Raw genomic sequence first — 12,924 nt, 5'->3', positions numbered from 1 at the left:
CTTTAAATAGCACGTCACACATAAGGCCATTGACCACAGACCAGCCTCCTCTCGGTCTATGACACAAATGTTTTCTGGAGTCCCAAAATAGCAATGCGCCATGGTTGCACCAGACCACACCTCATTAGCATATTTAAGCAGCAGCAGGCACAGGTGGAGCACAAACTCATTTGTTAGTTAAAGGGTGAGGGCACTTGCCGTGAAAATGTCATGTGCGTCGTCTTGAAATGAAACGGCTCGCGCCATTCTTAAATTAGCGCCCATGGTTTCTGTAACTGTTCAAGAAAGTCTCCACTTTTTGGTGTGTTTGAACCGCACTACCTGGTAACCACTTTAGTTCTAGGACTCTGTTCTGAGGAACAAACAAAAGCACAAACAAGCAAAAGCTAAAGAGTAGTTAACAGTAGCTCCCTGGTGGCTAGTTCCAAAGTAAGCTCTTTTAAAATCTTGGTCCAAAAGCGCCTTGAATGTGCTGTTTCCCTGTTCCCTGTAGCTTTTCCCCTTTTTTTTAAAACATTTTTTGAATGCAGCAAGTTCATCTAAGTGGATTCAATCCGACCACAATAACAAATACCACCTCTAATCTATCGTTGCTCAGACGAACCACCTATGTCAGAGATCGGACACACTAACGGCATCTACAGCAGCACCTCTCCAGCCATAGGAGGCCGCCAAGGAGGTAACAACCACGCCTCCTTCCCCTTGGAGCACGGCGTCCTCCCCTCTCAGGACCAGTTCCACGACATGCGCTCCAACAGCCCCTATGGCCTTCCTCAGTCACCAGGGTCACTTCAGGCAGTACCCAGACACCAGCCGCTCATCACCAGCCTGGTCTACCCTGACTCTGGCCTTTCCATCATGACCCAGAGTGGCGGTATCAACCCTGCTGTGAGGGTTTCCATGGGCACAGCCAATGGCCCCAGCTCAGACCTCTCCACTGGAAGCAGTGGGGGATACCCAGACTTCCCCGCCAGTCCAGCCTCCTGGTTGGATGAGGTGGACCATGGACAGTTTTGATTGGTCAACAAACATCACTTGGACTTTTCTTTTTCATTTTGTTTTGTTTTCTGTCTTCTGTTGGATTTTAGGAATTGGAAAATAGTCACACAGGACAGTGATTGTATAAAGGACTAGTGGAGAGCTGTGCTGTCCTTGGATCTCATCTGATTATCGGGTCCATTTGATATCTGCAATGTGGATTCACAGAAGAAGGGAAACCTCCTTCATGAAAAGCACTTGGTCTAATAATTGTACTTCAGTGGTAAAACTGTATGTAAAGCAAAGAATATGTCCAAAAAAAAAGTTCTGGGTACCAGTATAAGCTTTTTCACAACTACAGAGACCACAGATTAAGAATTTAGCTTTGGACCCCTCTTTTTTCTCATCTCCTCCCACTGCTTGTTTTCTACAGTGTGTTCAGGTGCAGAATTAAGTCTTTAAATGTCTGGTTGTTGCCAAATGTCTATATATATATATATATATAAATATAATGGTATATCATTGTGGAGACTTTATTTTTATACAAACCCCTTCTCGAATATGAATAAGAACCCAGATAGGAGGACTTTGTACATTCTTTAACATGGATATAGGCAAAAATGTAGATGTTTGTCTTAAATGGTTCCTAGGGGTCCAATTACATCTATGCATTTGTGTGTTCTCGGATGTATCTTGTTCGTTTTCTTCTACTGAAGACGACTCCCAAGGAGATGTCAAACCTGGGGTCTGATGTATATGTTTGTTTATGTGGAAAATGTTTTATGTCTTATTTATTCCTTCTGGTAATGACGATGATGATTCCTGATTAAAAAGAGACAGGACTTTAATAAATTTGTCACCTAAACCTCTGAGCCTTCATCTCTCTTGTAGTTGGGCCATAAGATTCTCTCTCTCTCTCTCGCTCTCTCTCAACTGATTAAGGTGCAAGTTCTTAAATTAGATGTATAGAAAACATTTCAAACCAGATTGATTCTGCCTTAACATTTCTATCGTGGCCTCGATATATAACTTATCGCAGCGCTGATAGTGAAACCAGAGGAAGCCAACAGTTCTTGCTCATGTCTGCAAATTGAGTGTCTGGCTAACCACCAACCCTGTATCGGGAGTTCAACAGCTCTTTAGTGGAGAAATTTGATGCAGACGGAGAGTCAACTCATCAATTCAGAGATTACTGGGTCTTGTTTGCCCAAATGCACCGATGGGAAAGGAATCTCCAATCCATTAGCTGAGAAGGGATCAGATGCCCCTTGTGAATTTCCTCATTTGTTTAGTTATTCAACGTCAGGTTCAATTAAATAGATTAAACAGTGGGTGTGCATGTGTGTGTGAGCGTTCAATCGTATGTGTACACACGTGCAAATGTGTGTTTATGGATTTGCTTTTTTGACTGTGCTTGATGTGCAAAAATTTAAGCAATGTAGAGTGTGTATACTTTTTACAGTCTGACACATTTCAAAGCCCAACCTCTCTTTCTATATTTCTTATTTATCCATACACCGTTAATCTCTAAACAATATTTCCTTTAAAGCAAATTCCCTGTTTAATCTAAAATAAATCTTGCAAAGTAAAATTACACCCCAATGGAAAGCAAGAAAGAACATTTAACATTTAATCAACTTTTGCATTGCACTGAAGTTTAGTTTTTGAGTACTTATATTTTAATTGAATATTTAGGTTATAAGTTTTTATGCATTAACGAAAACTTGGAAATATTTCATCATATTCTCCGTTGTACTACACATATATTTATATTCATGAGTTTGTAGATCAAATTGGACGAAAATTAAACCGAAATGTGTTGCGAAAAAGTTTCAGTCTTTCATGTTTTTGTATAGAATAGAATGTCAAGTCTTGAAATATAAATATATGAAAATATAAAATGCTTCTTTCACATTTGTGCTTCAAAATTATATTGTCACCTTCTTAAAATAATTGCCCAAGTCATTTTTTGACAGTTTTTTTTGCTTAAATCAGCCCCTGATGATATTTCATCTCCAGTTTTTGTATTTTCTGAAAAACTTGATAAATGACGGCGATTATTTTAAGAAGGTGATGATATCGTGTACAATAATCTAAATGAGCAAATCTCTCCTACGATCATTTAAATTTCTACTTCTGAATTTGGAAGTACATTCTGATAATACAGCGCTTATGTTGTTTGTTTGTTTTTGCTTGAGAAAGCCAAATCAAATTCATGCCAAGTTATGGATACTTTGAAAAATAATAGAATGTTTTCTTCTCCTGAAAATAATAAGAATTCTTTCAAGTGAATGATTTCAGACTTAAAAAGATGTAAGAATCTGACAGTTAACAAGAGAGAAGTAAGTCAGGCAGTGAACAACTTTTCAAATTCAATTCATGTCAAATTCAATTGAGCTACATTTGTCAGTTTGTGACAAAGTATTAAGTAAATATCATATGGTCGGTGAAGGTGATTGTGTTTCTACGTTTCTGGTGTGTGTGTGTGTGTGTGTGTGTGTGTGTGTGTGTGTGTGTGTGTGTGTGTGTGTGTGTGTGTGTGTGTCTAACATGCATGAAGGTGGCGGCCAGCTGTCCTCCCACTCTGTGTTTTGTTTCGTTACTTCCTCCACGCTGAATGGCTGCTCGCTCGGCTCCTCGGGTTGCGAGAACAAGAAAAGGAACACCAGACAGGATATTCAGCCGAATCCTTCCTGCTGAGTGGCAGGTATCACCTTTTGCCTCACACAAGGCGGGAGGGGGGCTGAGGGGGGCTGGGGGGGGGGGGTAACTTGACCTAAAAAAGTGTTTGTCAAAGACAGTGAGGGGTGAGAGTGATGTGTCAAAGTCTACGTTCACCTCATGTGCCAACCTTTTGATTAACTGTTTTTCAGTGCCAGAGAAAAAAAGATTTGTTGCAGAAAACAGAATGTACTTAACATCTTTTTTTTTTTTTTTTTTTAAGCATAAATTTTAGACTTCCACTTAAGGATGGTCACACTGCAGGTGTGAGGTTTCTGGTGACCATGTGTGAACCCCTCTAAGAAAATAACTGGGATTATCCCAATCCACTCTTTCAGATTGAGCAGGAAATCCACCTTTTTCTCTGAGTGAAGAATTAGATTAAGGTGGTTATGCAGTTTGTCAGACGAGCTTGATGAACTTGGCAAGAGGTGAAAAGAAGAGCGTTCAGCAATATGCAGGTGGCTTTGCGTCATTAAGGAAATGGTGGGAAACAGATGTTGACGGTGTGTGTTCTCATGAGAGAAAACATGGCTGGCATGACCGACAATTGAGCTTTGGAGAGAGATGTTGTGTCTCCAGCATGTGCAAAGACAACTGGACACCAAATGGCTAATTCTTCTTCAAAGACAATACCTGAAAGGCGAAACTTAAGCAATAAAAGTTGTTTTTAATGTACATTACGTCTGCGGAGCCATAACGCGTAAAAGGACATTGAGTGGGAATGATTTCTACAAAGGAAAGTTTTAAAAATGTCACTCTAAGTTCTATATCTTTGTGTAAAACATTGTATTCTGGCTGGAGACTTTGGAACTCTGGCAAAAGACAGATATGAGTTAACACAGATTAAAAAAAAAAAAATTCAGAATTCTGATCCAGGGTGTTAATTGTTTACAATAGGAGTAGAAATGCCACAATAAACATCCCGTCAGGATAGGAGAATGAGATGGCAGCAGATTTTCTTGATAAGAATATGAACATTTGACATCAGGGGAAAGAAGAAATATGATATATTTCAATATCTATTATTCATCCCCCTGGTTTCAACGTGAACTTCAGTTTCAGTGTGAAACACATTCAGTATGATACAACAATCAGTTTACAGGCCAGGCGCGAGGAGCGTGAATGAATTACAGCAAATAGAAGGATTCAGTGTGTCCTCACACACTCAAACCGAACTAGGATCTCTGTAGGGATCCGGTGCATGCCGTTGTCAGAACCGGATGATTCCAGGCTGAGCCTGTCAGTGGCAAAAAGAAGCACTGTCACCAGGACATGGATAACCGGAACATCATGTAGTCGGTTTGTGGGAAGATTCCAGTTCATTTTTATCAATCACTTGGAACCACATGGACTGCAGGTAGAAAATACAACTTTATTAAAATAACTTAAGGGAAATATATATGTATTTAAAAGTGTTGCCTTTTTAAATTTAAAATGTTTATATTGTAAAAGCTTTTTAAAATATGTGGATAACTCATAGTATATTTTATATATATATATATAAATAGTTAAATGATTCCTCCGTATACAGTCTGTTTAAGGATGTGATAGGATGTTTAAGTCCTGATATTACTGTATTTAAAGGTTACTGTGGAAGTTATTTTTCTGTTATTGGTTGTATAAATAATTTTAAACTTGGCTATGTTTTTCTTTTTTTAGTTTCTGATCAAAATTCCAACAGAAAAGGAGACCACTGTGTATTTCTCATGAACCACCAGTGCTGGAGGTATAATCATTATTGAAAATAAATTAAAATGTTATAGTTATTGATCATGAAGTGTAATTTCAACAACTACTGCCGCTGCTGTTTAACTGTTGCTTTGGACTGTCCTTCCTGTAAAGGACTCCAAACTGGGCAGTATGCCTGTTTCTCTTAGACACACACACACACACACACACACACACACACACACACACACACACACACACACACACACACACACACACACACACACACACCAACAAGGCTCCCAGGCCCATGTCAGATGGTGCTGAGTAAATCAGGTCTGACAATAACACCTCCCCTGGGTCCCACACATCACAGCTACAATTCAGACCTAATGGAGCAGCAACAGAGGGGAGGCCGCTGTGTGTGTGTGTGTGTGTGTGTGTGTGTGTGTGTGTGTGTGTTTGTGTGCGCGCGCGTGTGTCTGCAAATGAATGCATGGATGCATAGAATCAGCCTTGTGTTCTTTTTTTTTTTTATTTTGGAGCGAGAAGGGGAGAGGAGAAGGAGGTGCACCGTGGATTATGGGTGGATCGAGGAAAACAGTTAATGAATAAGATCCTAATCCGGAGGCATACAGGGACAGAAAAGTGCTGATGAGGAAGAAGATGTGGAAAATGATCTTGTATTTTAATGTAGAAATGTAACATAAGAATGACAAAACAATGCACACAACAACTGAAAAACACTTCACCAACCAACCGGATTCTACTTTTGTTTATGCTGTAGATTAATGGCAGCAGCAGCATTAAAGCAATCTAACTAATCAACACAGTCATTAGCGTGTGTTTTCACTGACAACTTTAATCAAATCCATCACGGCTCCACCTCTCCATTACCCGCCGGCTGCATAATTATCTCTTCATTTCATTCTTAGACGGGAATGCAATCTCTGGTAATCTGTCTGCAATGGTTGATTGAAATGCATTCAGGAACATTCATATTATAAATGTACCAGCGATGTATCACTCAGCTCTTCTTCTCACTTCTGGCTTTTAGATGTTTGTCATTTTTATGCAATCGTCAGAGCACTTAGGACGAGCATTAACGGGGAAGTGTGCACATGAGAGACATACTGATTTTAAGAAAGTATCTTCGTTCAGGTATCAGCAACCACCTGCCAACTGCTCATAATGAAGCATCATTTTAAATGGATGTGTAATCAGTTATGTTTCGCAGATTGCATGAAACATACTAAAAATTGAACGTTTTTTGCATCCTTAATCAGTATAGAGTAGATAAAATGGCCAGGAATAGATATAAAAATATCTTTTCAGATAAATTTGTTTACGTGTTCTGACCAACATTCAAAAATAAGTATTCAAATTTTAATTAAAAAGAAGAAAACAACCAGGGCTTTAGGAGAAACAAACATTTGATGAATGACTAAAACAAATAATTACTGAATCTGCATTTAATTAATTTCCAAATGAGCAATAATTTCTGCATTAATGATTTTTATAGGTAATAAATCATCCATCCACAGTTCTGTTACTTCAGTAGCATCGTGAAAGTGTGTATGAATGAGCCCTAGCAGGCTTTACTTCCTCAATTTTACATGCTTTTTTTTAACCATATTTTGCAGCTGTATCGCTGTTGTCAGGAATCATAACTGCATGTGCTTATATTTCCCTCACAGCAAGATAATCGCCCGTTTTCTCATTAGGACTCTTGGCTCTGCGAAGGGCCATCTCCGGGCCTTTGGCATCTATGAGGTGTTAACAGCTCCCCACGGGAGGCTGTCTGGCTCTCACGTAACCCTCGACCTCCCCGCCCATGAAGGCAACACTCACCAAACCACTCAGACTCACAGATGGCTGCTACACAAGCGGCCAGCCACCATGCTTTTCAATTACCGCTATGCAGAGAGAAGGCCATTGCTCAGCTGTCATTGCCTCCTGACACGTGGCATAAAAGAGGGAGAATTCCTGCATCCAAAAAACGAAAAATAGACTCCCATGTTTGAAGGAACACACAATCACACAATCATAGCAAAGCAGCTTTAAAGCATCTTTTGGAACCTTCAAAGAATATCTTCAAATCTGCTCTGATGTCAGGCTGAAGGAGGGGATAAATCACTTAGTATAATTGTTGTTTTTGAAGCCAACTACTGAAGTGGCAAAAGAAGACAAGGTAGATGTGAATGAAGGGGGGAGGGAGGGGGGAGCAGAGTAGAGTTTTAATTTGAATATTGCTTTGGGGGGGTGAGAGGAGATATATTGAGAGTCTTGAAAATGCTGTTGGCTGTTTCCTTACAAAAAAATATCAATTTGACATATGAGAGAACCATCCGTTTGTTGCAGAATATTTTCTGACATTGCTTTGTGCGTGGTTCTCACTTCCAATTAAAATAACTACACATAATCCCTCATTAAAAGAAATGTTTATGCTACGCTAAGCTAATTGCCCATGAGCTAATTGCTCTTCATTCTCTCAACGCTGCCATAAAGCATTAAACATTTCTTTGAATGTCATAGCATTCTTGTCAGCTTTTTGAATCACGTGTCCTCAAAACTACCCGAACATGTCGATAAATAACCTGACAAAAGAGGATGATATCAATTACATGGTTGATCAAAGTTATTACAAGGGTCAGGCTTTATGGATTTTTCCTGGCAAAATAGTGCAACTGTTTTAGTTTGAATATAGTTGTATACGGTCTAGTTGTAAAGTGGAGCACTGCTTATTCTTTTCAAATAAAGTCAAAGTGTTTTAATCCGCTGCAATTTTTAGTTGGATTTCAGTGGATTCCCTCTCCAAGTCTAACATTTGAACATCTAGATCTGAAAAAATCCTCTCATAGCGCCTCCCTCTAGCCTGTTTTCCTGGGTTTGTATTGGACTGCCATATTATTTGTTGTTAGCAGAAAAAAAGAAGTAATCCCACTTCAACCTGAGGGCCCCCCCGAAGGTCACCGACATCAGTCGCCAGCACTCAATCCAGGTTGGAACATTTGTTCCTGCAGCGCTCTCCCTTGCTTTGTTGTTTTCATTCCTTTTTTTTTTTTTCATAATTCATGTCAAAGGATCTGTGGAGAGATGAGCGAGCTTGGTGTGTTTCTGTGTGTGTGTTGGGGTAGTGGTGGGGGTGTGTGGGGTTGGTGAGGACAAGGGGGTGGAGAGGGCATACACTTAATCCCTGGGTCAAGATGTATTTATTGAAGATTAATAACCGAGCAGCAATCTCATCATGCTCTCGATGATTTTATAATTTGGTTTCTGGGGGTAGGGAGGGTGGGGAGAGTTCAGGGACAAAGACGGGAGGAGAGATGCTACTGCTACAACTATTGTTTACAGGAGGTGCACCACTTTCATTTTATGTGTTTTTTTTTAAGCTTAAATACTGTATCTGAAAGGGTTTAAGTGCTTTTCAGGGTAGACGTACAAAAACCAACACACATCATTCAAATCTGATCTCTTGTCCCCATCGTATTCTCTTTTTAAAGACACCATCCATGTTTCATCAGCTCTGAAAGGAATATGTCAAAATCTATTTAAAACATGCAACTTGTTCTAAGTGTTCTAACCAGGTCTTAATGCTTCGGTTCTATACCGCTAAGCAACCTAGTTATATTATTTTTTTAATTAGATAACCATCACAAACCATGGGCACAAATAGCACCAGAGAAAGGAAGGACGTGCAGAGGGATTCAATGTTCATCTTGATATGAAGAGGATACAAATTCTGGCCAAGAGGAAAAAAAGCAAATTTAATGGAAATGCCATTTTTTACACATCCTTTTAATAAATTAAAAACAACATAGGCGAACACAATCATTAGTGATACTCTCAATTTTGTCTCTGCATCTCTGAATATTGCATATGTAGAGTGTCAGCATCTCATTCACTTAATGGATTTGTTGAACACTTGGACTACAAGAAGTAGGGAGGGATAGAAACACTTCTGTCACCAAGCAACAGAGGAAAAAAATACAGGGACCAAAAAAAGATAAATATCAGCTGAGGGTAAAGGGTCAGAGTTCAAGGTGCAGTCTTCCAACCAAATTTATTTATATCCCTAATAACAATGAGTGGATTGAATAGATTGTTCGTCCCTGACCTTGGTGGTCAGGTAAACCCTATGCTACTATATCAAAGCAGACAGGCAGACATGTCTGCACGGTGTGACGGCTGCCACAGACGCACCAGAGATGGAGGGATGGAAGGAAGGAAAGGTGGAGAGAAAGAGAGAGAGTGAAGCAGAAGTGAAGGGAGGTGAAGGGGGCGCACTGGCTAAGGCAGTTCGCATGGAATGAAGATCACGGTGAAGGACGTGTGAAGGACATTGCAGAGGAGCAAATGTGCCCTGTGCTTTATGTTGGCATATGTGTGTGGGGACACAAACCCGATTAAGGACCAGTTAATTGGGGGCTGCACGTACACGAAGAAAATGTGTCCCCATTTGGAAAATGCTAATTTTGAAATGTGTAATTAAGAGAAGAAGTGGTTAGCCTCCCAGAAACGAATGGAAATCTATGTAAATACCCTAAAAGTGACTAAACATGTGGATGTGCATGAATGTGTGTATTGTGAATTTATTTAGCTGTTCCCACACACCAAAGATCAGAGAATTTTAGGGTGAGGACTGCAAGGTTATGGTGGACTAGTCTCTTATGGGGTTATGCTTTCTGGGGCCAAGACACTGGAGTCCTCGGGGTCAAATGGCTGCTCACAGGTTGATTTTAGGGTTGAGGTTAGATTTCGGCATCTAGTTGTGGTGGTTAAGGTTAGGCTGAGGGGCTGGGGCAGTGGGTTCCAAACTCTTTAAAGTCCTAAAATACCCTGAAACATTCAGCTTGCTGCTGTGCACCACCAGCGATGAGGCTAGTTCTGCTAACGTTAATGCTAGCGCTGTCAGACATGAAGAAGCCCCACCCAGGAAATGTTTCTACCATCTGAACTCAGTCTTCAGCTGATGTTCTGGGTCCTGTATGGTGATCATGGCCAATCAGAGGAGGAGACTGCAGATGGTATTCATGAGGATAGGAAATGCATAGAAATGAATGCAAAATGGAGGGCAAGACACAAGTCAGTGTCAGTGAAACGAAGGGAAAAACACTGTGACCCAGTTGATCCCCAAATAGGACGAGGCAAGTAATGAATAGGGTAAAGTTAGATTGTTTAGATTATTTTAGTTAGGGTTGGTGTTGCCAAGGTGAATTACCAAGATAATATAGGGTTTGATTTTAGTCTTAGTTTTCATCAAAACTCCTTCAACTATCTCCCCTTTTCACACAAGAGATTCAAACTTTCCTCCTGAGCCGTCAGCACATCCCTCAACACCTGAATCTCTTCAGATTAGCCATCAAACAACCATCCACCACCATATTAAAAGTATTTAGATCTTACAAAGTGCTCCCCCTTGACTCTATCACTTCCTTAAATGACTTAAGAAGCAAAAAAAAAAAGAGGTGGGGGTTGGGTAAGGAGGTTGGGGGTGGGGGGTGAGCTGAAGAAAAAGGGAGCTCAGGGATTTACGGTGACAAAATGCCGGGGTCAGGCAGGGTGTGTGGCAGCGGTATTGATCAGTGAGCCATGCAGCTCACACGCGGCCCGAACCCTGACCCTTAAATAGCGAATGAATCTCAATCCAATAGACTGGAGTGTCTGGTACAGCTTAGACACACACACACACACATACACACACAAAAACACGCACACACCACACTAATATATATGTACGAGTACATTCACACTCTCAGTGCCGTTTCTAGAGCTTACCACGCCTACTTCCCACAATCAATGGCAGCAGAGCATGATTTCCACATTATAGATTGGCAGATCCTTAATAAAAGAAAAGGCGTGAATCCTTGCGGGAGCTTTGCGCGTGCGGTGACATGTTTACACATAAAGAGGGAGGGAGGAGGCCTCAGCAGTTGTATTACCAAGCTTTTCGACCACTTAAGAAGATATTTTCCTGCAAGGGTGTGTCCTTTCCTCCATCACCTTTTTAACACCAGGCTGCACCGGAGTATAAGATATGGGGGAAAAAGGTTAACACATAAAAACATTGCAGTCAAAGAGAGAAAAACCAACTCTAACCTCTAATTACACTAATTGCACGAAAGGACACATATATGAGAATTATGGCATTAGCAGAGCAGTATGGAGATAATAAGATGCAGCAAGAAGAGGCCGCGTGATAAACACTCGCCGAGAGACTTGTGAGAGATTCATATGTACAAACACTTGGGATATTTATGCATGTGTCACCGGGACAACACAGGCGGCCTGTGTGATTTCATCACATTACCAAGAATCCAAGCGCAAATGCTCCTGCACAAAATAGAGATCGCATGCATTATTAATAATTATTTATTGGAGAAAAACAAAGTCAACTGATGGATTGACTGACATCATTTGCTGAGTGTAATTGATAATAAGCAATAGGATAAGCATTTGCACTTTTAATCAATGGTGATTTCTAAGTTTGAGGTCCTGCTGAGGAAGCATCACTTGCAAAAAGAATATAATGGACGCTGTTAAAAATGATATATTTGAAACATTAGCCCATACTTAAGATTTAGTGTTTGCTTGAATAGTACTACTTCAGCCTTAATTTTGTTAATGTATTATTTATAAAACATATTGTGTGCGTGTGTGTGTGTGTGTGTGTGTGCGTGCGTGTAAAAACTGCTCTGTCTCAATGTGTCTCTTGTTATTACCACCACCAAGTAGCTCATGTTGTTGTCCATGAGGCTGACTTTTCACAAAGCTTGGCGGAGAGTTGTGAAATGGGTTCCAGGGCAAATTAGTCACTGTGCCACCGAGTGATAACTGCAAATGACATGCTCCCTTTTATTCCTTGTTGGTTGATATCTTAGATTTGATCAGAATTTCTTAAGAACTTGGGAAAGGGTTGCTGTGAAGGCTGAGAGTTTTCGTTGCCACAGCGAGGCTACCATCTTTGATGATCACGATCAGAAGTCCTGATGAAGTCCTCAGAGTTATTCTTTATTCTTTCTTCCTAAAGAAAATCCGGGAATTATGGAAAATCCTCTTAAAAACTCTCTCGGGGCAGGGCTCTCATCTGAACCGTCCCATTATTTATCGCATGGTTATGCCCTTGTGTGCATGCACGAGTGAGCATCGCACATCACACGGGAAAAAAAGGCTAAAGTTGAAATCTTCTTAAAAGAATATCAAACTGAAAACAAACATGTGATGTCAAATAACGTGTGTGTAAAGGTGCTGTTTTGAACTCCATCAATCAGACACTTAAAATAATCGAGAGGATTTCTATCATTTGTTTAGTTTGATTTTAATGTTGAGATCAGGCTGTTTTTTGCACGACTGAAGGCTTTATTGATAATCATTTCTTCTATCTTCTTAAACCCCCCCCACACACACATGCATGCATACACATGCATGCATGCACACGCACGCACACACACACACACACACACACACACACACACACACATTAGAAACACACGTATATATAGCCTCAGCTCTCCTACAAACACAAAACCCTTTTACATAATGAAATTACACAGA

The 12,924-nt window shown here is 40.3% G+C and overlaps 1 protein-coding gene across 5 annotated transcripts in view; it reads left to right on the top strand.

Moving 5' to 3' along the window:
• Nucleotides 1-1,837, top strand: part of lhx3 (LIM homeobox 3) — an 11,704-nt gene extending 9,867 nt beyond the window's left edge. For all 5 annotated transcript variants that reach the window (XM_086186780.1, XM_086186778.1, XM_086186777.1 and 2 more), the window contains exon 6: nucleotides 599-1,837. In XM_086186780.1, coding sequence (XP_086042906.1) covers nucleotides 599-1,017 — 419 coding nt within the window. In that variant the 3' untranslated portion in view covers nucleotides 1,018-1,837. The remainder of the gene's footprint in view (nucleotides 1-598) is intronic.
• The last annotated feature ends 11,087 nt before the right edge of the window (nucleotides 1,838-12,924 follow it).

This window comes from Aulostomus chinensis, chromosome 19 (assembly GCF_037954235.1).
Source record: "Aulostomus chinensis isolate RoL2024-O1b breed Wild chromosome 19, RoL_Achi_v1.0, whole genome shotgun sequence".
In the NCBI taxonomy this organism is placed as follows: domain Eukaryota; kingdom Metazoa; phylum Chordata; class Actinopteri; order Syngnathiformes; family Aulostomidae; genus Aulostomus; species Aulostomus chinensis.
This window is presented reverse-complemented; position numbering and strand designations above follow the sequence as displayed.